Source organism: Phoenix dactylifera, chromosome 2 (assembly GCF_051530095.1).
Source record: "Phoenix dactylifera cultivar Ajwa chromosome 2, Ajwa_hap1_PhDact_Kaust_v1.1, whole genome shotgun sequence".
Classification (NCBI taxonomy): domain Eukaryota; kingdom Viridiplantae; phylum Streptophyta; class Magnoliopsida; order Arecales; family Arecaceae; genus Phoenix; species Phoenix dactylifera.
The window spans coordinates 9,180,985-9,206,523 of NC_143191.1; the positions used below are offsets into that span (position 1 = coordinate 9,180,985).

General features: G+C 35.7%; 1 protein-coding gene across 3 annotated transcripts in view; it reads left to right on the top strand.

Moving 5' to 3' along the window:
* Positions 1 to 23,281, top strand: part of LOC103710960 (serine/threonine-protein phosphatase BSL1 homolog) — a 43,434-nt gene extending 20,153 nt beyond the window's left edge. Inside the window, exons 11-21 of one of the 3 annotated variants that reach the window (XM_039132547.2) lie at positions 2,321 to 2,489; positions 2,595 to 2,823; positions 2,907 to 3,074; positions 3,492 to 3,730; positions 11,784 to 11,868; positions 11,968 to 12,066; positions 12,132 to 12,331; positions 12,417 to 12,492; positions 22,031 to 22,166; positions 22,254 to 22,393; positions 22,775 to 23,281. In XM_039132547.2, coding sequence (XP_038988475.1) covers positions 2,321 to 2,489; positions 2,595 to 2,823; positions 2,907 to 3,074; positions 3,492 to 3,730; positions 11,784 to 11,868; positions 11,968 to 12,066; positions 12,132 to 12,331; positions 12,417 to 12,492; positions 22,031 to 22,166; positions 22,254 to 22,393; positions 22,775 to 22,858 — 1,625 coding nt within the window. In that variant the 3' untranslated portion in view covers positions 22,859 to 23,281. Of the gene's footprint in view, positions 1 to 2,320; positions 2,490 to 2,591; positions 2,824 to 2,906; positions 3,075 to 3,491; positions 3,731 to 11,783; positions 11,869 to 11,967; positions 12,067 to 12,131; positions 12,332 to 12,416; positions 12,493 to 22,030; positions 22,167 to 22,253; positions 22,394 to 22,774 lie in introns of all 3 variants that reach the window. The other 2 variants (XM_039132542.2, XR_015975056.1) reach the window with 2 other exon arrangements.
* The last annotated feature ends 2,258 nt before the right edge of the window (positions 23,282 to 25,539 follow it).

The window sequence follows — 25,539 nt, forward strand, 5'->3', positions numbered from 1 at the left end:
CAACCGATACCGAACCAGTATCGAACCGGTACCGGCCCCCACCGGTACATCGGTTCGGTCGGTTCCGCGTACCTTGTATAAAACCATTCTATAGATTTTACATCACTTGTCTTACAAGTAAGCTGAGACTCTTGAGAGCCTGATAATGATCTCCAAAATCTTTTTTGAAAAAAAAAAATGGAATCCCACATTGCCTTGTGTAGAATAACATATATAACAACCAAAAATTCAGATCTTAATGATTGTATGACACATGCAACCTAATCAAAATAGAATTGTAACACCTTCTCTAAAATTTCCTAAATAAAAATTTCAAAAATACAATATTTCTGAACTAAACTTTAATATTTGCCATCATCAATGGTCATGAAGGCTATAACCTAATGGACTAATACACACCTAGAAACTAGAGCAAAGCAATATCATAAAATGATTATACTTTTGAAGATTGAAATAGCAGCAAGGAACTCATTTCAAGAAAATTAAACAAAATTATGAAGATACTTGAGCTCGGGAGTCAAACCACTAGGTTGGACAAAATTACAAGATTAAGATGAACCAACACATCAAATAAATCCTGATCTAGGGATGACCATAACAATGAAGAATAAAATGGATGATGAAATCTATGGCTTGGCAGATTATCAAGGCGGTAGGGCTTTTAGACAACACATGATTAATGGCTAAAGGAAACTCTTAACTAATACTTGATGCAGGGAAACAAATGTGACATGTGGCAAGGTTTCAAATACCATTGGAATGGGATGGTATAACCAGTACCATACCACCCTGGTAGGATTTAAGAACCAGGATGCCCCCAGTTTTGCTGAAACACATAAATCGGAGCATTGCAGGCAGGTCGGTTGGTAACCACCGGTGTAGGATCAGGATGCTTCCATGTATCACATGTAGATGCGGGACAAACTGATACTGTATTAGTATTATTAAATATTTTTGCTATCTAGAAAATCTTCTGTTGGGGAAGATGAAACATGTTTTAACCTCTGCTGAAAGATGTAAAGAAATAGATGATATAGTTAAACTATTGAGTGAATTAACTATTAAAAAATTGGACTTCTGGGTTTCCTAATGCAGGACCTAAATGCTGCCCCATAACATGTGGCGGTACAAGACGAACCTGTACCATCCCATTCTGGCAAAATACTAGTACCACGTCCTGTATCGGTTATTAAAACCTTGCATGTGCCAATAAGGATCAAAAAATGGGACGATAGTAGATGCATTTAACATTATTTAGACCACATACAATCTAAAAAATCCAAGGGTAGGGGTGTAAATGATCTGAACTCGAGCCAGCTCATTTAAATTCTAAGCCAAAATTGAGTAGCTCATGAACGGCATTTTTGAAAGGTCTGGTGAGAGCGCAATATCTTTCAAGACTTTAATTTATATAGTTCAAACTAGGCTTCTATTATATTTTAAATTTATTAAAATATTTCACACTTCACAAATTATATTAGTTTTTAATAAATAAATATAAAAATAATTTTATGTTGATAATAATAATTACAGATATATATTATATATAAATATTATTTATATACTTATATTGTGAGCTAAATTGAGTTGAGCTCGAGCAAACTAAGCATGATTCTAGCTCTACTCACTTGCTAACTGGACGAGCCGAACTCAAACTAAATTTTGAGCTCACAAACAGCTTGGTAATTGCCATCCCTACTCGGAGGACATATCGAATCCAACAGACCATGGTATATAAGTAGGAAAGAAGTCAGTCCAATATATGATCAAGAAATACCCATGACTAGAGGACGATCATTGAAAGAGTGGATGTTGCAGGTTGATGAAATGATGAGAACCCTGGACAAGCAAAGATATGGTCTCATGAAATTACTAGAGGGATAATGCGGACCCCTACAAACCTAATTATTTCTTTCTCCATCTTTCTCGCACTTTTATTTTGCTTTCTTCTTTCCTTTTTTTTCCATAATTTAGATCTGATCCCATTAACATCTAATTTGAGAACAACAGTATAATAAACAATTAACCATTTATAAGCAATTCAAGATCCATTATGACCCCTTGACTTGAACAAAAGGAACCTGTGTTTGAGATGGGTTGCTACAATTATATTTGTTATGTATTCCCACAAAAACCAGAGATTAATGGACATTTTGTGCATCATGCTTTTATCTTGCTTTATTGCTGTGATGATAGCTATCAGTAATTTGCAATTTTGAGACCTGTGGTTTACAGTGATTTCTATGTCATGGTTGTGTTTTTCATTTCAGATTTCGTTTGAATATTTGATTAATTTATCTCAATGTGCTTACTTTTGCAGACATGCTGCTTGATGATCTTATCATTGCAGAAGACACATCTTTTCAGTCTGCATTCAGTTCTGTATCTATGGAAAACCAAAATCGTAATCAGTACATGGATTCGGAGTACCTACCTATGTTATCATCTTCAGATAAAAGACAAGAGGCAGCTTGTTATTCTAGTCTGAGGTATTTTATTTCTATAGCACGTTTCTTTTTGTTTGGTCATAGAAATTATTGATGTTTCTTAGTTGATATTCTCATAATTTGACCGATAGTGTTGATTACTAGCAGTATGGACCAGAAATCAGTAGAAAAATTAGCTGAGGCTTCTGCTGCTGAAGCCGAGGCTGTTACTGCTATCTGGCAGGCTGCAAAGGAAGCATCTACAGTCCACACTGAAGGTGTTTTAAGTGAAAATAACTCTGTTTCTAAGGTTAATGACAAGATATCAATTTCTAAATCCTCAGATTGTAGCTCCACTGATGGCCTTGAACCGGATGTGCATCTTCACCCTCGAGCGGTACACTACCAATAATTCTATTTCATTTTTTTTCTTTTCTTCACATTTCACTTCAGTTATTAATAACTATAATAATGCGCCAGGTAGTAGTTGCTAAAGAGGCTGTTGGTGATCTAGCTGGGCTGGTAAGGCAGCTTTCTTTGGAACACTTTCAAAATGAGGGTCGAAGAATGTACCCTTCAAATAGTGACCCAGCATATCCTACAAAGTTCCTGAATAGACAGAGGTCCCCACAAGGCTTACATAAAAAGGTATGTTTTCTCCAAGATAGTTCTCTAATGGACCGAGAGATAAGTAATTCGACTCATTCGCATATAGATCTTGAATGTTTGGAATCCATATTATGTAAGGAGACATTGCTTTTGCTAATTCGAATTGAAGGATGATATCAAACCAGTCTATTTTCGGCGTCATATACATAGTTAGCACATTCGTCATGGTTAGCAGCTCCATATCAGGGTCATCATCAATATCGTCACTATGATTAATATCGATATCGATATCGTCACTATCTTCAATATCGATATCGTCACTATCATCAATATCGATAATTCGAAATCATCAATAATATAACCTTTGGGCCTGCCATCCAGGAATGGACAGTACCATCTGACTATTAGTAAACAAATATGATGATAAAATTTTTGTTCTCTCTTTTCTGGTTGCAGATTATCTCCTTGCTTCTCAGGCCAAGAAACTGGAAAGCTCCTGCTAATAGAAGCTTTTTCCTTGACTGTTCTGAAGTTGGTGAACTTTGCCATGCTGCCGAGCAGATATTTAGGAAGGAACCTGCTGTCCTGCAGTTGAAGGCTCCAGTTAAAGTATTTGGTGATCTTCATGGGCAATTTGGTGACCTTATGCGTCTATTTGACGAGTATGGCTTTCCTTCAACTGCTGGAGACATAACGTAAGTTTGAAACTTAATCCTGAATCCAATTTGTGCAAGTTAAAGGAACTACTTGGTCAAATGAGGAAGATGTTTCATTTAAAAGTAGATTATTTGTGGAAGGGCATTTTTAATGGGTGATTGTATAACCAATATTTCTTAAGTTGGAGATGGGCATTAGGTAGCAGTACAACTGTTTCATGAAGACTTGATAATGAAGAAAATTAAATGAGTAAATGAGTAATTTTAAGTACACATACAGTGGTAACCTTGAATTTGTCTTGCATGAAGAGAGTTCATTTCCCATAAATCCATATTCCTGAGTGGCAGGATCTTCTATGAGTACAATGATATTTGTGTAGTCTGTTGTTCAAAAGCAGCTTTATAGAAACGTTTACCAGAAAACCTCAAAATTATGGTGATTGATTCATTTTGTTAGGTTTTGCTAGATGATAACAAATTCAGGGACTTCAGTAGAAAGTTATGATATGGAAGCAACTGATGATAAGGTTTCTATACTCTCCTCTGATGGTGATGCAAAACTTTGAGCTCTGAATTACAACCAATAACATTAATAAATATATATATAGTTTCTCTTGCCTGCATAATTTACTGCTATGCTATCAAACTGAATTTGTTCCCCAAAGTGAATTTACTGTGTCTTCTTTGTTCTTCATTCTTAAGTTTATGAAATTGAAATGACATGACGACATGGCATAATTTTACAGATTGCAGCAATTAAGTTAAAAAAAGATATTGATTTCTGGCCAGATCCTCTTCGTAGTTGGAGGAGAGGGAATTGGCTTATGCTCCTCCACCTTCATTCTTTGAAAATATTCTAACACAGAAGGAAATATAGAAGATACAAACTTATTTTGTTATTGATTGAGCCCCTACTTGGAATTGCTATAGGTAGTATAGCTTTTGGCAGTAGAGCTTTCACTAGTAGAACTTTTAATAAAGAAGTGTTTGCTGTTTGGTAACTACATTTCTGAAGTGTTGTAAAATTTTAATATTTGTTTGGTAACCGCACTAAAAAAGTATATTAGGAAATAATAGTAAAGGACACTGCATAGTGCTTTTAACTATGTGTTATTAAAACCTCTTAAGTTTTAAATTATTTATTTTGATATTTTAATCTAAATAAAATAATGAATAAATTTTATATTTACTATTAAATATAATAATATGATATTGTTATTTTAATATAATATTACAATGGTATCATATTATATTAATATATTATGATTATTATGATATATTAATGATGATGATAGTATAATATAATGTAATATTATTATTACATTATATTATATTGTTATTATATTATATTATTAAACATGTTATTATAAAGTTTGGTAGTCTATAAAATATTTTTATATTTAGTCCAAATAATATAGTTAATAATATAATTATTTTTTATGGATGATTACCAAGTAACAAAAAATATCATAACAGCAAACTAGGTAGTTTTTAATTCTATAGCAAAATAAATATTTGTTTTGGTTCATCTAGATATAAAATAGCAACAATAGCAACATTATTGTTCAACATTTCTCAGTATCAAATTAAAAACACAATATCCTAAATATGGTACACTATACTGTACCAAACCGGACAGTACGGAATGTACCATATTGTATTGGTTCGGTACTGGTACACAGTACGGAGGCGTATCGATACTTTTACGCCGAACCGGCCCCCGTACCGGGCTTACCAACATAGTGATAGGGTGGCATCGGTACGGGGCTGGTATCGAGACGGTGTATCTTGATCCTAAATAAACATGTCAACGATATATATAGAGAGTTACAATAAGATCATGCAAGACATCCATCTCACAGTTATTCAATAGCAATAAAATTATTTTAAAATATATTTTTTAAAAAAAAAATCACTGTTGGGACTCGAAACCTGGTTTTTCAGATGAGCTTTTTGCCCAAAAAGCAGCTTTCCAATGTGTCTCTAGTAAAGCTTTGGCCTAGAAGCTCCTAATTAGAACTTTTTTCTGGTAAACTTTTTCAGCTTTTGGAGGAGCCAGAAAGCTGTTTTAGAATTTTTACCAAACACCTCAACATCATCCAAAAAAGCTTCTAGCCCTCCAAGAAATGCTTTTTGGCCCTCCAAAAGCAATGCCGAATGGTGCCTTAGTATAGGATTGCCTCAATGATAATGATAAACTCAAAGCTATATCTAATAGAAGATCATTCAAGATCTTGAGAAATCATGCGATCCAAAAAGAAATTTAAAGACACATGATGGATGCTGGTAAGTTGTCTTCAACATTCTAGAATAAGGTTTCTTCTCGTCATGAAGCAGCCATTGATGATACACCCATCTTAGAAGTCTAAGTCTTGCAGATTAGTCAGATTAAAATTTATCCAATCAGCATGTTTTTTTAATGTAATCTATGAGGACCCTTTTCTCAAAGGTATTGTCCATAATTTATATGCATCCTTTGAGTGTATTCTTCTAATGCTTTTGGTTTATCAAAGCATTAAAAAAATAGTAGATATGAAAAGCTAAGAGTGCACATGATTTGGTTAGGGGGAAGCCTAGAACCAAAGAAATGCCAACTGATTCTTATTTTTAGAATCAAAAACGAAACAAGGAATGATTGAAATTTGAAAAAAACTGAATCAATCCAATAATGACCAGGTTGGTTCAGGTTACCTGAGGAAAAAAAGAGAAACTCAGCAAAACAATATATTGATTCTATTAAGGGAAACCCATGAAGAATAAGTACCAGACAACATAAACTAGTAAGTTATCAATTTAACAATGTCAGACAATTAGAAAACCAAATATTCTATTATCAAAAAACAAAAGTGAACATAGACCATGAGTTATGATGCAATAAATTGTTAACTGATAGATATTATATAGCAATCTTGTATGTGTGAGGTTATATATGCACATAGAATGTATATCAGTTTGATTCAGGTTAGATCAGGTTAGCTGAAACCTTGACTCTGAATTGGACTTCTCCAAATAAGGTTTTTAAAATGAGAACCAAAGCAAACTAATATATGTTATTTGCGGCTAAGACTGCACTAACGAGTTTGGTTCATTTTGGTACTTGGGTTGATCCGAAACTGTATGTGTCCTATAAGCCGCTGAAACTTAATGAAGCCATCATGATGATATTCGTGGTACAAGGGCAACAAAGGCAGAATGTGGTAGAGATATAATGGGGTTTATCTCATTATCCTTTGTTGTGTCATGGGAGTATTTTGCAACTAATTAGGTTTAGAATTTCATTTATTTGGAATCAAGTAATTTTCTGGTATCAAATCACAGTTTTGCTAGAGGTCAGTTCAAATCCCCCCATTTCAGTTATTTATTTGATTATCTCCAGTCATTCCTAGTTATATGTTTACTCTGATTCTTGTCTGTCTCTGACGCAGTTATCCCTCCATATGCATGTCCTGGACAGCACGTGCTTAGTGATGTTTAGCCTGATATACATTATTGACCTTTTCCCTAACAGATGAAGCTGCTGGGATAAACTGGCCAGTTAACAGGAAAATCATTGGATATAATGTTTGCTTTGACAAATATGGACACCAATAGTAGCAGTTGAACAATCTGTCCTAAAACAGCAGTAGATGAAGAAAAGTTTCACAAAAATCAAACCATGTGAGATTAAGGCTGAGACTCAAAGTGTTGAATAGTCAAAAAATTTGCCAAATTGGAACTCAGATGGAGTTATTTATCTTTCAATAAAGAGGTATTGGAATTGACAAAAGTTTTGCCACCAAAATATGATTTGTGTATGAAACAACTTTTCATATCTTGTTTTGGTATTTTTGAATCATAATCAATCTCTAGGCTTTATTATTGAATTTAAGATTGTTTTTTGTGATTTGGGGGATTAAAAGAAGTCCTATAATCAATGCTTGAATTTGGTTTTCTTAGGTTAGAATTTTGCTTGTTTTCTTTTATAAAAATATTTCTACATAGTATTTTTGTGGGTAGCGTTGAACGTTGAGTATCTAAGTTTGATATCTTAAAGTTTTGTAGCTGTTTTTTCTGAGTTTTTTTTTCACATTGTCTATTTCCTCTTAGGGCCTGTTTGTTACCTTACTTCTGTAACGAGGCATGATGTAGTTCCAAATCTTGTAATTGGGCCTTTTCTAGTGTTTGGTTGTATGTAAGACCTATGGGGCCCAGGTGACTGCACCATCACCAAGGGGTACAATAACTCATCCTATGGGCAAATCAGGCACAGAGCGATTTACTGCAGTTGGCTGAGTGATTCAGGTGTTGATTAAGTCTACCTAACATGGTGATTTGAAGTTAAGCCACAATTTTGTTCACTAATGTTATGGAATTGGTTTATTAGTGTTATAATCAGGATTTATGCACTTACTGCAAGTCTCAGTCTCAGATAAACATACAAGATTTTTGTTGCTATCGCAACTAAGACTGCAGCTTACAAAACTAGCAACATATAAACGGAAATGCAGTAATTATGCCCACATATAAGGTCACTTAAACTGTAAGTTGAAGTTACAGGTAGCCAAATGGTCTCTTATTCTCTTATGCCTCTCTTCCTCAAACTTTCCTTCTTTTATTCTAGGCTAGTACTCTACTGATCAATAATACACATCTGCATAATCCTTTGTTACATGGAACCTCTTGAAGTGATAATATTTTCTCCTTTCAATTCAAACTAAAGTACCATTATAGTCTTACTTTGGCTTTGGCACTGCAAATTGGGCCAAACTGTTTCTTTTTCTATTTATATGTCATTGTAGTTTGATTACTATAGTGCTAAACTGACAACACATAATTCAATTCTTTATGATAAGATTGAGCACATTGATATTTATTTTTACTTTGTTCGCCACTTATATTTATTTTACCACTTCTATCTTGTAAATAAATGAGTCCTGGAAGTCTGGAACTTTCTAATAAACATTTATTTCAACACAATTTTTTTAGTTTTGGGAACATACTTGGTCCGTTGGTATTTAGTAAGCATATGACTTATGAGGACATGGTAAACACAATAGTTTTCTGTCTCCAAAGTATACAAGTTTGAGTCTCTCAAGTAGTGGACATCTTGTGCCATTGCAATGAAAGCTTATGCCTGAAATCATGATGAAATTTGTGAGCAGAACTATGCACCCTGGATAAGTGGAGGCCCATTAAAGAAATAAGAAAAAATAAAGTTATATTATTGTCATTTATTCTTTTGGGCCTGTCTTGATAGTTTTTGGTTTTAGAAAGTATACGGTAAGTTTTATGTGCTTTTAGTCAAACCGTTGAGACTTGAGAGTGGATACAAATTGTTGTTCTTTTTTATTGTATTTAATCCACAAAACCAGAAATTATATTTATCTTCCATATATATGGCTTTTCTTGTCGCTATTTGGAAGCTGTGTTTGCTATTTGGTATAGAGCAGGAGGAAGAAGCGGAGAACGGGAGGGAAAAGGTGAGACAAGGAACAAGAAAAATAGAAAATTGTAAAGAAATGAAAATAAGGATTAAAAAGCATGAAAAGATAAGAAAATAAAAAAGAAACATAGATTGCTAATGTAGAATTATTGTCCTGTTCCTAGGATATCGGTTCATGGACATCATCAAGATAGGGTCCTTTTCGACCGATCAAAATAAAGCTTATCACTAATGGCTTCTTGATCGCCAACACTTTGTTACTAGTAATAGAGGGAATTGGAGAGAGAATATTGGAAGTAGTAAAGAGACCTAGTGACCTACTGTTTTGGGATTTTAAAAGGGGTGGTTTTTTTCCCCCTCTTTCCCATGGACATATATCCAACTAGTAACTACTGTGAACATGTGCTCGCAGCTCCTTCCCCTGCTCTAAGCAAGTAACGTTTTACACCTTTGCTTATGAGTGCTTGTGCCTTGATTGTTAAATTCTGTTGGAAGAAGGGATGTGGAATATAGAAGAAATTTAAAAGAAGAGGTAGAAGCAGACATATGCATTTTGGCTTTCGGAAGCACATCTTGTCACACCCCAAGATTCGTCGTTGTTTAGTCATTGAGTTGTGAATTCTAACCCACATAACCGATCCAAATTAGCATTCAAATAATTTTTTTTACAAATTCAAACATTTCCTATTGTACTCAATAATATACTTTCAAAGAAAACAACATTATCTACTATGATTCTGATGTGGCTTCAATATTGTGCAAAAAAAAAAATTCAATACCTCAAGTACACTTCTTCAAAAGGCTCATTATAACTCCTTATCTATTCCTTTAAAAAATTGTATAATAGATAAAATGAGCTAAATTGCCAAGCAAGTTAACTCTACTGTGGCCAAAGAATTTAAGTGTCTATCAGAAAATAGATTAGTTTAAAATGCAAAAAAATAATTAAACTATCATTGGAGAACTTAAGTGTAGAGATCCATTGATTAATCTATTTTATGCAAAAAAAATAAATTAGTTAGAAAATGCCATGTGATGGAAGTGATGGAACCATCCTGATTTTTTTCCGTCGAATGGTATGCCTAATGTACTGACATTCAAGATAGCGAATGTCCCATCCTGTCCTAGTCTATTTTCCAACTTGTCTCATCTTGACACTCGGGATGGTAGGATGCCCTTGATGCCCTACTGTTTTTTTATTTTTTTTGGTGGAAATGTTCTACTGGTATTTAAAACCTTGTTTTACAATGAAATTCCGAATGCGAAGTTCCAAAACATAAGTTTAGAAAATGGTTCAAATAATTTATATAAAATCATGTCAAATAGTTGTTCAAAGTCAAATAGCCAAAGCATAGTGTATTTTTCAAAAGTTCTATGCTCACATGGTTTAACATTTTGTTATAAGATTTTATTTATATCTTTAGCCATAAATCTTTGATATAATCGAGGCCATATAAAATCCTTCCTAGTAAACTAATTAAGGCTACATAAATCCTCCTTGCTCATGCAGATTAGACCACATAAATTCTTTGAGGTCCACATATACCACATTGCCAAGGGTCCAAATAAATCCCTATCAATGATCTAAATAAGGTCATGCATACCACCTAGGTAGAGGTCCAAAGCAACTCCCATCAATAATTCAAATAAGGCCAAATATACCACTTGGCTACAGGTCCACATATGCCTTTTATGGTTGTTATGTTTTCAGTTTATAAAAGATTGCAAATACCTCATAAAGCACATAATGTGTTCCCAAAAAGACAAATTGATAGAAGAGTTAAATAATGGAATGAGATTTCATCATAAGACATATACAAATTCCAAGAAATATCAATTCAAAATCTCATACATTCAGAGTTTCCATGTTAAAACCAAAACATTGCTTTAACTTATTACAATATCAAATTTCCTGGGAAGGAATAAGTGTGAAGCAAGGTTTGCAATCTTGTTCTGGTCCCACACTGGTACTTAGTCAATACACCTTGTACTGAGTGTTGGTACGATAAAACATTATTTAGGTTTGAATTTAACTTATGCAATGCTCCGAGTTAAAATTTCAGATTTCAAATGCTAAGCAGCTAAGGTACTTCGCAACTTAAAGATTCATAAGTTCTATGAGACCTGAACATTACTAAAACATAAATATCTAGTAAGAAAAGTCCTGTCTGCTATTGTCTAAGATATATCATCTGCTATGGCACTAAACAACTTAGCGCCTCAGCAGGCAGATTCATTTTCAAGGTTTACATGGACATATACATATAACTTTTTCTAGTTATAGGTTGGGTTATTGTACATCTCAACCTCGGCACAAATTGAAGGTATAACACACACAACTGAAACTTTTTATTTATACTTAAGGTATAAAATGGATTTTGGAACTTTGTAAGTGCTCTATAGATGTAGGTCATTTTATGAGGTCTCTTGGAACTTAGGAGTCTCAAGCTTTAATGTTGGGCATAACAAGCTAGAAAAACTTTATAAGTGTACTTTAGGCATAAATAAATCAGAATTTCATATTAGTTTATTTTGGACAAGCTGAGACATACAAGTATACTTTTTGCTGAAATAAGCTAAAGCCTTGTAAGTGCATTTTGGGTGTAAAGTGAAAGCTTTCTCATGGAAGAAATATTGGCACTTTTATACAGTTAGGATTTTACTTTTCAGGTATATTGACTATTTGTTTTTGGGAGATTATGTTGACCGAGGGCAACATAGCTTGGAAACTATATCTTTGCTTCTCGCTCTTAAGGCAAGTTTTGTGCTTAACAAACCCAACTTAATAATAGTTAATTTTGTGCTGGTTGTTTCTTCTGTTTTTTGCTGTTGATTTGTTATGATTTATATACAGATCGAGTATCCAGAGAATATTCACTTGATCCGGGGAAATCATGAGGCTGCTGACATTAATGCACTCTTTGGTTTTCGTATGGAATGCGTTGAGAGAATGGTAGGAAAGGAAAATGCATGCCTTTCTGCATATAATGTTAGAAATACTGATCATAAAATATGTAGGGGGAAAGTGATGGGATATGGGCATGGACACGATTCAATCAACTTTTCAACTTCCTCCCACTTGCTGCTCTCATAGAAAAGAAAATTATCTGCATGCATGGTGGCATTGGGAGGTCCATAAATTTTGTTGAACAAATTGAGAAACTGGAAAGGCCAATAACAATGGATGCTGGATCTATCGTTCTAATGGACCTTCTATGGTACATTTTTTCCCATTTCTGCCCCGTACTACCAGTCATTCTATCAATATTTGAATTTTTTTTTTGCTTGTATTTGAATTTGCAGGTCGGATCCCACTGAGAATGACAGCATAGAGGGATTAAGACCAAATGCAAGAGGACCTGGTCTAGTTACTTTTGGGGTATGATGATACATAAATTGTATCTGGAAGTTTATTATGTTTTTTTTTCTTTCTTTAATTTTTTCTCTGTGCCTTCACTTTATTGTTTTTGCTGATACATATTCTTTTTTCTGATACATAATCTGAGCAATCACATTTCCTATGATAAGTTACTCGATAACCTAGCAATAGGCAGGATGGCTTGTATGTTGAAAGGTCATACTTGTGGTGGTTGTTACTCCAGTATTTGGTTTCATTTCTGAAAAATCAAAAGAGATGATTTCATCTACTGAGACATGTCGGGAAGTTGATAGAGTATATAGCCTAGTTAAATGGGTTATATGTGATTGTCTTTTTCTTGTGAGTGCATATTGTTATCTGATGGAAGTAACCTGTGATTTCATAAGTAGGGAAGTTGACCGTAATAAGCCGATCATTTCATATATTTTTTTTGCTTGAACGTGTACTTATTATGTTTTATAAAATCAAGGCAACATGTAATGTTCTTATTTTCCTATAACTTGGAGCCATGCTGTGTGATAGACAATCATCTATTGCTATCACAACCCCTTTGAGCAGGCATTTAAATTAAACCAACATTGGTAGAACATATAAGGGCGGCTTAGTGCACGAGGCTTACTTCATTGCAGGGTCGGGGGAGGGCCAAATGTACATAGTATGATATACCGAACTGGGCCGAACTGCTCGGTTCATCTAGTGTCGAACCAAACCGGGGCGGAACTGGGACGGTTTGACCATATTCTCCGAGAAATCCCCCCAAACCGCCTCGAATTGTGCTCCGAACTGTCCACCCAAAGAGGGCATTTCGGAGTGGAATCGGTGCAAACTACTCGGTTCGCACTAGTTTGAACCTATTCAGGCCCCCTCTTTTGATTTCAATTAGGGACTACTAAATCGAGCTGAACTGGCTGGTTCCGCCTAAACCGAGCTGACCTGGTCCGACCAGGTCAGTTTGCCATTAGAAAACGGTTCGGGCCACACAGGGTCTGGAACCTGATTGGATCTACTGGAATCGGACGGAACCCGGTTCTGTCCGGTTCAACTCAGATTCGGTGCGAACTGCTCGGTTCGCATTGAATCCGAGACCTCCTTTGGCAACCCGCTGTGGCGTGGCGTCGATTTTAAAAGCCGAATGCCCTTGAAGGGGAAGGCCAAAGAAAGCTTTCCCAACGCCACGCGAGTGGATTCAGGACCTATTTTTTTCCAAAAAATGTTCAAATTTTTTGATTTGGGCTTGAGTTTTTTATATGTTATAGATCTATAGACTAAGTATATGTTAACATAAAAATTTTAATTTTTGGATTATATATAATATTTAAAAATTTTAAATATATTTTTGGATAAAAAAATTATTTTTTTAAAATAAAAATTAAAAAAGAATCTGTAAAATCCGAAACGTATTTAAAAACATGCAAGGTACTTTATATAAAAATTTGTTGTCCATTCATTCAAGTTTTGATGCTATCATGCGCACAGTAGCCTAGGACTAACTTTGAAAAAAATTGAAAAATAAGTAACCTTCCATGCATGCCTAAGGGCCTAGAAAAATATATATAGCATCCATTATTGGGTTCTACATGGGTCTGAGATGAAATTAATTTTTTCAAATATTATTATTTAAAAATTATTTTTAAATATAAAAAATAATTTAAAAAATATAATTAGTGCCAAAAATTATGAAAAATTAGTAGGATGTATTACATAATTCAGAAGTAATTTCTGAGGTGGAAATCATATTTTTCTGAATTTATAATATATAAATATTTTTTAAACTAGAAATTATTAAAAATATATAAATAAATAAAAATAAAAAATTAGGGTTATGTATTAGATAAATCAGATGTATTTTTTCAGGTAAAAAAAATATCGTTTTCAATAATAGAAGGGTTTGAGAAGGCTTCCCGAGTCTTCTCAAGCCATTCTTTTATCTTTTTTTTCAAACCTCTGCTTTGTTTGCCAAAAACTCCGTGATTTTGATGATTAAAGAAGGATCCAACCCAAAATAAGGTAAGATGGCTCTCCCCTACCTTATTTCTTTCCTCTTTTCTTTTGACGATGCTGAGAAAATTCCAAAATAAGAGGTTATGCCAAAATTTTCATTTTTTGCATGATTTCATGTTATGTTGTAGATCTATGGATGATCTACAGTTCTACACAATGAGACTAACAATTTTAATTTTTATTAAAACTATATTTTTTAAATTTAAAAATATATTCAGATTAAAAAAGTTAAAAATAAAATAATATCTAGAAAATAATTGTAAAACTAGAAGCTTTTTTAAGAGCATGCAATCTACTCTCGATCTAAACTTGCTATTCATATATTCTAGTTTGGTAGCGATCATGTGCATAGTGGCCTAGGCCTAAATTTGAAAAAAATTTAATAAATAAGTAGCTTTTGATGCATATCCACAAGCTTAGAAAAATATATGTAGCATTCATGGTAGGGTTCTATATGGATTAGAGCTCAAATTAATTTTCCAAAATATTTATATTTAAAAATTATTAAAAATATATAATCAATACAAAAAATATGAAAAATTACTACTATGTATTACATAATTCAGAAGTATTTTCTGAAGTAGAAAATACATTTTTTTGAATTTATGATATTTAAAATTATTTTAAATTTAAAAATTATTAAAAATATATAAGTAATACAGAAAATATGAAAACCTGCAAAAAATATCATAATAAAATTTTACTATTTTTAATAATTAATAAACTGACGTGCTCGATAAACTTGCAGGAATTGCTCCATTGACGAAAAAAGATCTAGAGCATGACATTGGTTGGGATAATGGACAAATTTTCTTGTGTTGGCACCATTGGAGGTATAACTGGTGCAATATAGGGTTAAGGAGGGGTAACCAAGTTAAAACAGCACCTGGTTGATGGTTATTTCGATGCATCTATGTACCGAAAATGCCCATAGAAGGTCTGGTAGTTGATGAAGAAGCACTTCGCTAATTTCGAGCCATCTTTCTATCACTCCAAGGAGTTAGAGGAGGCATCCGCTTTAGATGATGAGGAGGCACAAATTCGAGCTGCCATTCAGGCGAGCCTGGATGATCTGTGGCAGTAGGGTGAGGTGGCTAGGCATAGAGCTTGATTTGGGCCCTTACACTACAAATCGGTCTCTAGTTCTGCGATCAACAAGGCAATCCAGAGTTCAAAAGGACATTCTCAGTTAGAAAGATTGTCAGTAGAAGCAGTGGTCGTATTGTATCTATATTGGAGGCTTTTGAAAGTAGAAGTCCTCTAGAGATATTCCACCAGGAGCCACCATCCATGATTTAGATCCACGTGCCTTTTCTAACAAAGATTCGAAGCAATAGAGGGTTGATACCATGCTAAAGAAGGATATATGATGAGCTATTGGGTCATGATTCCACTTCAGCCACATCCCAGCAATTGTGATAGGCAACATGTACTATAGGTGTCATTTTCTCCATACAGGTGCCGATCCGGGTGTAGATCCTCCAGGATCGAAGAATATCTATGGTAAGCTTTTTGACAATGAGATGCTACAGAAGTAGATTGCCGCATACAAGAGCAAGTGACATACATATGGACTAATAGTAATGTGTGATGGTTGGACTGATCCTACCAGCCGGAGCATCAAATTCTTGACATACTATAACATGAAGACTTTCTTCCAAAAGTTAGTTGATTCTTCCAATCATGTGCATGACGCCATGTAGATCCTCAGATTGATGGAGGAGGTGATTGATCAGGTAGGAGAGAAGAATGTTATGCAGGTCATCACTGATAACGGGCCACAAATAAGGCTGTCAGGGTAATCTTGATAGAGCGGCGGCCAAATATTTTTTGGACCATATGTGCTGCATATTGCGTCGATTTGATATTGATGGAGATCGGAAAGATTCATAGGGTGCAGCAGATAGTGGAGACAACCTAAACCATCACCAAATTTATTTATAACCACACATGCATCCTATCACTGATGAAGAGGTATGCAGAGGAGAAATCTTGAGACTAGGTGAGATATAGTTTGCTACTAACTATATTGCACTAGATAGCCTCCTTGAGAGAAAAGCAAGGTTGCATCCAATGTTTGTTAGTACCGAGTGGCAGGAGAGCAGATTTGCGAGGGTTGGCACTAAGGGGAGCAATGTGGAGAACTTGGTGATGAGGCAAATAGTTTGGTAGCGGATCAAGAATATAGTGAAGACTATCAAGCCATTATACGAAGTGCTTTAGGCCATGGACAGTGAGAGGTATCCCCAGATAGACTTTCTATATCATATGATAGAGAAGGCAAAGAATCAGATCAGGTAGGCAAATCTGAAGCATGCCCAAGAGTACATCAACATCATTAAGTAGTGGTGGGACAACCAGATGGGTAGAAACTTACATCTAACGGGTAAGCAAGAATATTGAAAATTGACTGCTCCTGTATTGGTACAATTTTACGAAAACAATTACGAATACTATTTGCAGTTTACTACCCGAACTTGAGGTTCCAGTACAATGTACTTGGGATCAAGGTTCTACGGTACAACATACTATGCCTGGGATCAATATGGATGAGGGACTTCTAGCCGTCTTGCATAATGTGATCTACAAGATGGAGTCTAATCCAAAAGTTGCAACCCTTTGTCTATAAGTGGTAAGTTAACTTAAGTGGTATAAGTTCACTCATGTCTTCAATCATTCATGTATTATAACGTATCTTTTTCGCATATAAAAATATTTAGGGAGGGTACTGATAGTTTTGGAGTCTTGGCAGTTGTCATAAGAAAAGTATGAATCAGGTATATTAGATATCAACGATAACTATTACTTGATATTAGATAGTTACTAATATAATACTATTTTATATGTAATTTTTTTTTCAATATCTTACATGTAATTTTTTCAATATTTTTCACTACAATCCAAGGTTGAGGCTGAAGTACATTAGAAGAAAGTGGAGCTGAAGTATCTAGATCTGATTGACAATGCTTTTATTTAGAATGTGGATAATCCAATGATCGGATGGCTTGTGGGCCGGCAACAGAAGCTGGAGCTCGATGAACCAGGATCGCCTCCACGATTGGCCAATTTCGTGACCAACGACGCTAGGGTGGATGCAGAGCAATGGGCAGATTGCAACATTTCACGCATGCTTCCAGTTGATTAGCAACAGCATGGAGGTCACTAGAAAGCCTATTATCACATGACTTTATGTTTGAGGCATCCTTCCAGCGATATGATCGAGAGTTGATTAGACGAGACTACTATGCTACTCAGTCGACTCAGTCAGAAGGGCGGCGTCCATTCTTCCAGCATATCTAGGCAGAGAAGGGCACGAAGAAAAAGCAGGCAGCTGCTCAGTGCAGCATAAAAGAAAAAGAAAAGGCAGTTGCATCTTCGATGGAGAGTGGAGTCAGTTTACTCAGATTTAGAGACGAGAGAGAGCAACGATGACAGTTTCGGTGGGGAATGGAGGATATGAGACCATCGTTTATGAGACAGCTACAGGATAACCTTCGATTCACTGATGAGTTGTAGTTCATGTTTACCACACAAGATAGGAACCACGATGCACGAGTTAGTAGAGTCCATGAGGATATGATTGCATATGTGAGAGGGTTCGAGGTTGTTCAGGAGAACACAATGCAGCTATAGATGACCTTGCATGTGGAGTATCTACATATATATTAGTTCCGAGTCGTATGTTGGATCCTATTATCCATAGCCATGGGTAACCTATCATTCATACGGATACGGATATGGATATGGTGTATTTGAGGCATCGTCTTCTAGTGGCTACTGTCCTTCGCAGTCTGGAGCACCTTACAAACTGAATTTTGCTGCCAGGATATTCGGATGAGCTTTTCCATAGCTGTATTATCATCAGAGAACAACTCTCAAAACTAGAGCTTCAGTGAGAAATCTAATACCGGTTATAACGCAAAGCACGTTCTTTATAGGATAAGCATACAAAACTATAATGTCGCTTAGTTAAAGGGGTGGGCTGATGTGCCTTCTGGTTATGCTAATGATTTGAATATCTATGAGAGACATCGCCGCTCAATGAGATTCTAGATGTTGGTATATATGTTATACTTTAAATACATGTAATTGATTGTATTATTTTATGTTTTGTATCTCATTAATTGATTTTAGGATGTTTCATGTTACTTCTCCTAGCATGCAAAGCTAGGATTGTTGGTTTTTTCTTTATATTTTGAATTTGGCCTGACGTTAACGCAAAAGCCTAGGTGTAGCAAATCCAATGACACAAATTTGCCATATTTTTGTCCCTCCAAGGTAGCATTGTTTTAGAGGAATGCCACGGTGACACAGAAAAATCACTCCAAAATATTAAGAAGCATCATTTAGGATGTATCGGGGTGATAGAAATATCAGAAAATATTAAGAAACATCAAATTGCACTTAAAATCATTTCAAAAATTCCAAAAAAATTTGATCACTAAACATTGAAGCTTAAAGAAAATGAAGCAAAATGGTGTGTGTGGAAAGCAGTTTAGCCAAGAGAATGTTTGGGGGTTTTGCGTTGCGAATCCGGAAGGCAAGTACGAAATGCAAAGAAGTCCACTTGCTAGAAGGTTTTTGGCGGACCCTCCGATGCTTAAGTTAGTGGAGACCTAGAGAAATACTGGAGAAAGAGAGAGAACTAGAATGGGAGAGTGTTCAAGAGAGAGAGCTTAGGAATGCTTATCTGAGGGTCCCCCGGTCACCCCTTTATATACGATTTGGTGAATTTTCGTTACCTTATCCATCGGGAGACACAATAATTGCATGGTAACGGCTCGTTGTGATATATCCATGACGTTAATTACATTGATTGTGTATTTATGGCTAAGCTGGATCGACCATTGTCAAGACCATAATTACGGCTCCTCCAATGATTTTTGGCGTTACTTCTGGACTAGATTGAGCAGAATGGCATGTCAGCCAATATCGAGGTCATTCACCTCGGTCAAGGAGATCTGAGATCAGGATGACTATTATTCTTTGGAACTGGCACGCTATGCTGTACCATATGTCGGTATGGCACCGAACCAGTTGCCGACCGGTACAGATCCCGGTACCGGTCTGGCAAACCTTGGTACATAGATTTACTCCTGTATGCTGAGCGGCTGTTTTCGTGTTTCGAGCATGTGACCTCTAAGTCAAAATGGATCAACCTTACCATTGTATCAAGGCTCACCCTCACACATACACATATATATACATATTTGGCTAGGTAGTTAGAGCAATTTGGTCAACCCATGCATTTAGAGGAGTATAATAATGATTGCTTTATATAAGATGAGATCATGAAGATCTGTGAGCTTTGATTATACAAGCATGAGATCAATTGAAAATTAATCATATGTCATGACATTGATGGAGCCCTCAGCACCACTCATGAAGTCCCAGTTTGTGTCCTTGTAATATCGGTCGAATTAAGCCCAGAAAGTTTAATTACTCAATTCTCTAATCCAACTTAGAAAAATTAGCAGACATTGACACTCTTCTGCTATTGATGAGAATATTAAGGCCAGGAGCCACAATGCCTTTTCTAAATTCAGCAATTAATGGATCAATTATTAACTCTTTCTTCTTTCAAACGCTTAATATCAGCAGCTCAAGACACTTTATTGTGATACTGTTTCAAGACTGCCTTTGGTACATATGGTCAAAGAAACTTGATTATCTAGTTTGAATACTCTATAAGCTTTATCATGATAGGTTGTCATTGGCATTTCTTTGGATCAACTGCTTACTTATAAGCTACTTCAATTGCCTATTTCTTATGCTTATTATCATGTTAGGCACTCATTAAGCGTTGTCATGAAAGCTTTGCATCTGTATCTTCTTGATCATCCTCGTGCTTGGGAGCTACATCACTGGTTGGTGCTTATGCTTTCTCCTGGCTCGGGGTACAAGTTCTTGCTCCAGTACTCTGTCAGTTCCTGATCTTTCTTAGGAATCTTCTCTAGTCAACTTTTTCAAGCCTTCCATAGCTTAGCTTATTATGCAATCCTGTAGATGTTATAGGATATTTTGACTCTGAAAGCTATGCAGCTAAAAAATTCTTATTTGCCATGTTTGTGAGCCTAGTTCTTTTGCCTTTTCAAAGTTCCTTCACTCCATGGATACCCATTGTTATGTATGTAAGGACATAGGACCTCACCCAAAGATTTGCTGGAAGTTATCAATTGGGCTCCTTGGTTCTGCTTAAATACCTAAGACCTCCCTAGTGCACACACTGTGTGGAACTAAACACAAACCTGCACGGTTCCTCAGAATATACATCTGATATTTCTACTCTTATGACATGCTCAATTGATTTTTTTTATCCTTTACCCTTTAATTGTGCCATCCTCATATCATAGGGCTCTGCATTTCGGGATGTTCTTTGTGTATCACAAGTTCACAATTTCAATGGGCTTAACTTTTGCTAGTCTCACTAACTGATGCTCTAATTTTGTCCTTGACCTGTGTAGGACCCTCCTGTAGGTGATAGAAGATGGGGAAAAGAGGGCTATATTATCTTGAACATTTATATGTTCAACAATATCTTTTTTTTTTTTCCTTTGCCTTCTGTTCAACTTATGCCTACTGTTGATGTGTTGTATAGTTATTATAAGCATCTCTCTTGATCTAAGCTTAGCACCTTTGCTAAATTCAGAGTTGTGGATGATGTAACTTATTCCAATTTATTGAACTATAGAAGTTGTAGTTTTGCAAAGAACACACTTCTTTTTTCCACTAGTATAGCAATGTTGACCACCCAGATTAATTTTAGTTATTTGGATATCTGGAGACATTTCATCCTTGTCTCTTTATAGCTTGTTTAGACATCCTTCAGAAGTTGCTATACTTCTATCTTGTTTGTCCAATCTCTTGTGAATTGAGCATCAACCGTGAAAGAGCAGAAATGGAAGATGATATTACCAATGGTCAAATCTTGGTACAATTTTTTTTTCAGCGATATGTTAATTCATTTTAACTCTCAGATATGGGAAAGGCAAGTTTCTTGTCTCTCTTGGATGTGAGCAGTCACAATGGTTCATTATTTGGTTAGCCATCCATTCTGTGATGCTACTGTCTTCCCCTTCACTCACTGCTTCATGTAATCATGGCTTCTAAGGGTATTCTCTGAACTGAGTGGTTAAAGTAATACTTCCCAAATTTCTCCAACCCCTTATTTTCCTTAATGCCGTAGCAGCACCACCACAGTTATTTGGTGTTTCATGTTTCATTGTATACCATAACACAGGTATGCCGTCAGCATTTTTCCTGAAATAGAAGCCTTGTTGTGTTTTCAGCTAAAATTTTCACTCTGTTCCAGTGTCATCTAACGAGAACCTAGACTTGGCCTTTATCTATAGGATCATACTGTAGGATGATGCACTTCTCACACTTCTTTTAAAAAAAAGTTTTTAAAACTAAAACCAACAATGCAAAGTGGTTACATTAGAATCCCATTGGCAGCTTTAGATAAACTATACATTCTAAGCTTAAATCCTTCCTTTTAAGCTGCAGCTTCTCTGTATTGAATATCATGAACTTGCAGCCTGACAGAGTTGCTGATTTCTGTACGAAGAACAAACTGCAACTCATTATAAGGGCTCATGAATGTGTAATGGATGGTTTTGAACGGTTTGCTCAGGGGCAACTGATCACTGTGTTTTCAGCAACTAACTATTGTGGTAATTTTAAGGACTTGCTCAATTTTTGCTGTTAACATTCAAGAAATTGTACATAGCAATGACCAGATATTGTTTTGTTTGAATCAGGTACAGCAAACAATGCCGGTGCAATACTTGTGGTTGGTAGGGGGTTGGTTGTTGTTCCAAAATTGATTCATCCACTTCCACCTCCTCCGCAATCACCTGAGTCATCACCAGAGCATGTATTAGAAGATACATGGATGCAGGTGAGACGCAGGCTACGTGCATCTTTTTCTGGAAGGGTATTAGATTAGTTTACATCATAATCCAGGATCTCCATAAAAACTCATCTGTTCTCTCTCTCTCTCTCTCTCTCTCTCTCTAAAATTTTGGTGTGTATGCCTTTTCATAAACATCTTCATCTTGCCATGGATGTGGTTGTTAGAACTGTATCAACAGAATTGCTTTCTTCATTAAAAAAAAAAAAGAAGATAGAAATTAGACATCACACTATTCTATTATTGAGATAATTTGTATATTCTCCAATATTTTTTCAATGGAATCCAATATCAAACATAGAGAAGAATGTTTGGTTAGTGTGAGTGTTTGCGTTCTGATTCACTTTACCTGTTCATGGGATCCTGCAGGAGCTTAACATTCAGAGACCACCAACTCCAACACGAGGCAGGCCACAATCTGCCAATGACCGGAATTCACTTGCTTATATATGAACATTAGCCTGTGGATCCTGATTCACAGGAGAATTAACAGTTTCTGCACCAGTGGACCTTCACCACATCCCAGAGAATTGTCCCCCCTCTTGTGCTATTCTGAAGCCAAGTTCAGTGACATGAGTAATATATCCATCAGACTGTATACTCTTTATCTGTCTGGCTCTGCACTAACAAAATAGCAAAGTGACATTTGCATATCCAAATATATCTGTCGTAATTTATTGAGTTCGCGATATTGTGAAATCTGTAGAGTAGATATAAGGTTTATTTTTGTTAAAATTCCAGTGTAAATGGCAAACCTGCCTATAAGAACCCATCTTAGTACTCTTCATCCTTAACACGTCACATATTGCTCTCTTCTTGAAAGCAATAATTGATTGAAATTATTCAATATAGATGTTTTGATGTCGTTGTGAAGAATGATGGTGTTTACCTGTCAGAGATTACCAGGTCGCTGAACCAGCTTGTGTTTAAATGCATTTTATAGTTTATTGTTCTAAAAAGAAATCACTCAACTTATTCACGAAAGCTTTATTCAAGAAGATGGCACATTTTTTCCATGAGGATATCTGCAATCTCAAGGTATTCGAATTGAACTGATAATGCTGAAAAGATCAGAAAGCTTATATTGAAAAGTGTTGTTACTAGGCTCACCCTGGTAGTTTCCATGGTTAAAATCTTCTTTTAAACTGGTTTCAAGATTGCTTTCTTGTCATGCTGGTGTTGAAGTCAGGCTTGAAGTCATGGATAGTGATCACTTCTAGTATTTGTGCACTTTGAAGTGCATTTATTTTATGGTTTTCACTTTGTAAAACAAAGTTTTCTGGATAATCCTAAGTCCAATGTCCAGATGATTCAAGAACTTAAGCTGGTTTCAAGATTGTTATGCTTGTATCAGGGGTTTGAAGTCTGCAATCATCTCTAGTATTTGTGCACTTGGAAATGCATGCATTTCATGGTGCTGGTTTTTGTCTCATCCTTGGTAAGTGTAGTCCGATGCTTCGATGATTCAAGAACTTAGCCTCACTGTTTCTTCAATTGTCTGCATTAAGAAGTCAAGTGCAATGTCACTTAATGAAAAACGCTGCACTAATCATCGAAAGTTAAGGGTGAGAAGAGTTCCCATTCGTCATTTGCTCTCCACTATAGTCGTGTTTGTTATTCTAAAATTATATTGTCATTGGGCATGTTTTCTTTGTATGGCATCCTCAGTATGTATTACTTGAGACTTTTTTGTTGATAGATTGGCTTGAAAGTCTCTTAAGGAAAGCCATGTATGGTCTCTAAGAACGGAGTACGTTCGGATTTTGCTGCTGCCCGGGCCCGGCCTGGAACAATTCTTTAGGTTGGGCTGGGCCCGGGCCTGAACAGTTCACCCAAACTCCGGCCGGAACTCGAGTTTGGCCTAAAGCTTGGACCGGTCAGACCCGACCAAGCTCTGTAGGTATATTGATAGCCTCAATGATGACAAATTCCTTGTTATCATATAATGTGCATGGCAGGTACGCCGCAGTTTCACGTATGAAAATAATTGTAATGCTTAAGTCTTAAAGGACCAGGGATTTATTTGTGGATGGCAAAATAATATTCATATTTTAACATAGAAGAAGAGAACAAAAATGCTAGCGAAGTGGGCAACTTTTTGTGGTACATCCATATGCAAATCATGAATGTAATACCCCAACTTTGAAACATAATATTTGTGACTAATTGCATGGATGACTGAGATATGTTTAGAAATTTAGCAATGTGCCTGCATGCATATTATTCATTTAAATGTAAATATTATTTTTGCAGGGTTTTCTTGAGAACTTCTTAAAAGATAGTAAGGAATAAATGGAAATTGTTTATGAGCTCCCCAGTATAAGTTAGAAAAAATGCAAGGACTATACTGCAAATACTAAAGAATTAGGCTAGACATTTCTTGTTGCCACCTCATGCTTAAGTACACATTGTACTTAGTAGTAAACAAACATCTCTTGCTCGTGCCCCCTCAAGTTTCTTTAATAGAACTATCACCTCATTTGTTATAGTTTAGGTATGTCCTCATGCTTGAATCTCACCTTATGCTTTTCTAGAACAGCACCTCATGCTTTCAAGGGAGTTATAAATCGGAGAGTGCTACCCTCAGTCTATTTGGTCTTTAGAAGAGCATACGATTAAAACTTGCGTTTATTTCGAGTTCATTAGGGGGCGAATCGGGTCAAACAGGTTGATCAGTAACGCAGTTTGAGGTTCACATTGATCAATTCAACAAATGGATACTTGGAACTCAAGCCAAAATTGATCAAATAGATTCTAGAAGGCATGATCATGGTTAGAGGGCTGGTTGACTAGGATTGACATGGAAGTGTTGGATGCTTTTAGATATTTTTAGATATTTTTAGATATTTCAGGATAGTGGGTAGGGGTATATGGTTGACCATTTGGATAACTAATGTAGCTCCTAGAAAGGGCCCTAGGGGTGTGGTAGGCAGTGATGAAGATTAAGATCTTAAGAGTTTGTATGTGAGTTTCTTCAGCTAATAGATAAGAAATGGCTTCATGTAAAATGGGTAGGAACTCTATATGCTGAGAGGAATCTCTAGCATGCTTGAATTTTGGTTGGAATTCAATCACAAATTAAAATAATCGAACATGATTGCGGAGTTTGCATGAGTATTTCGCTTCTATTATTG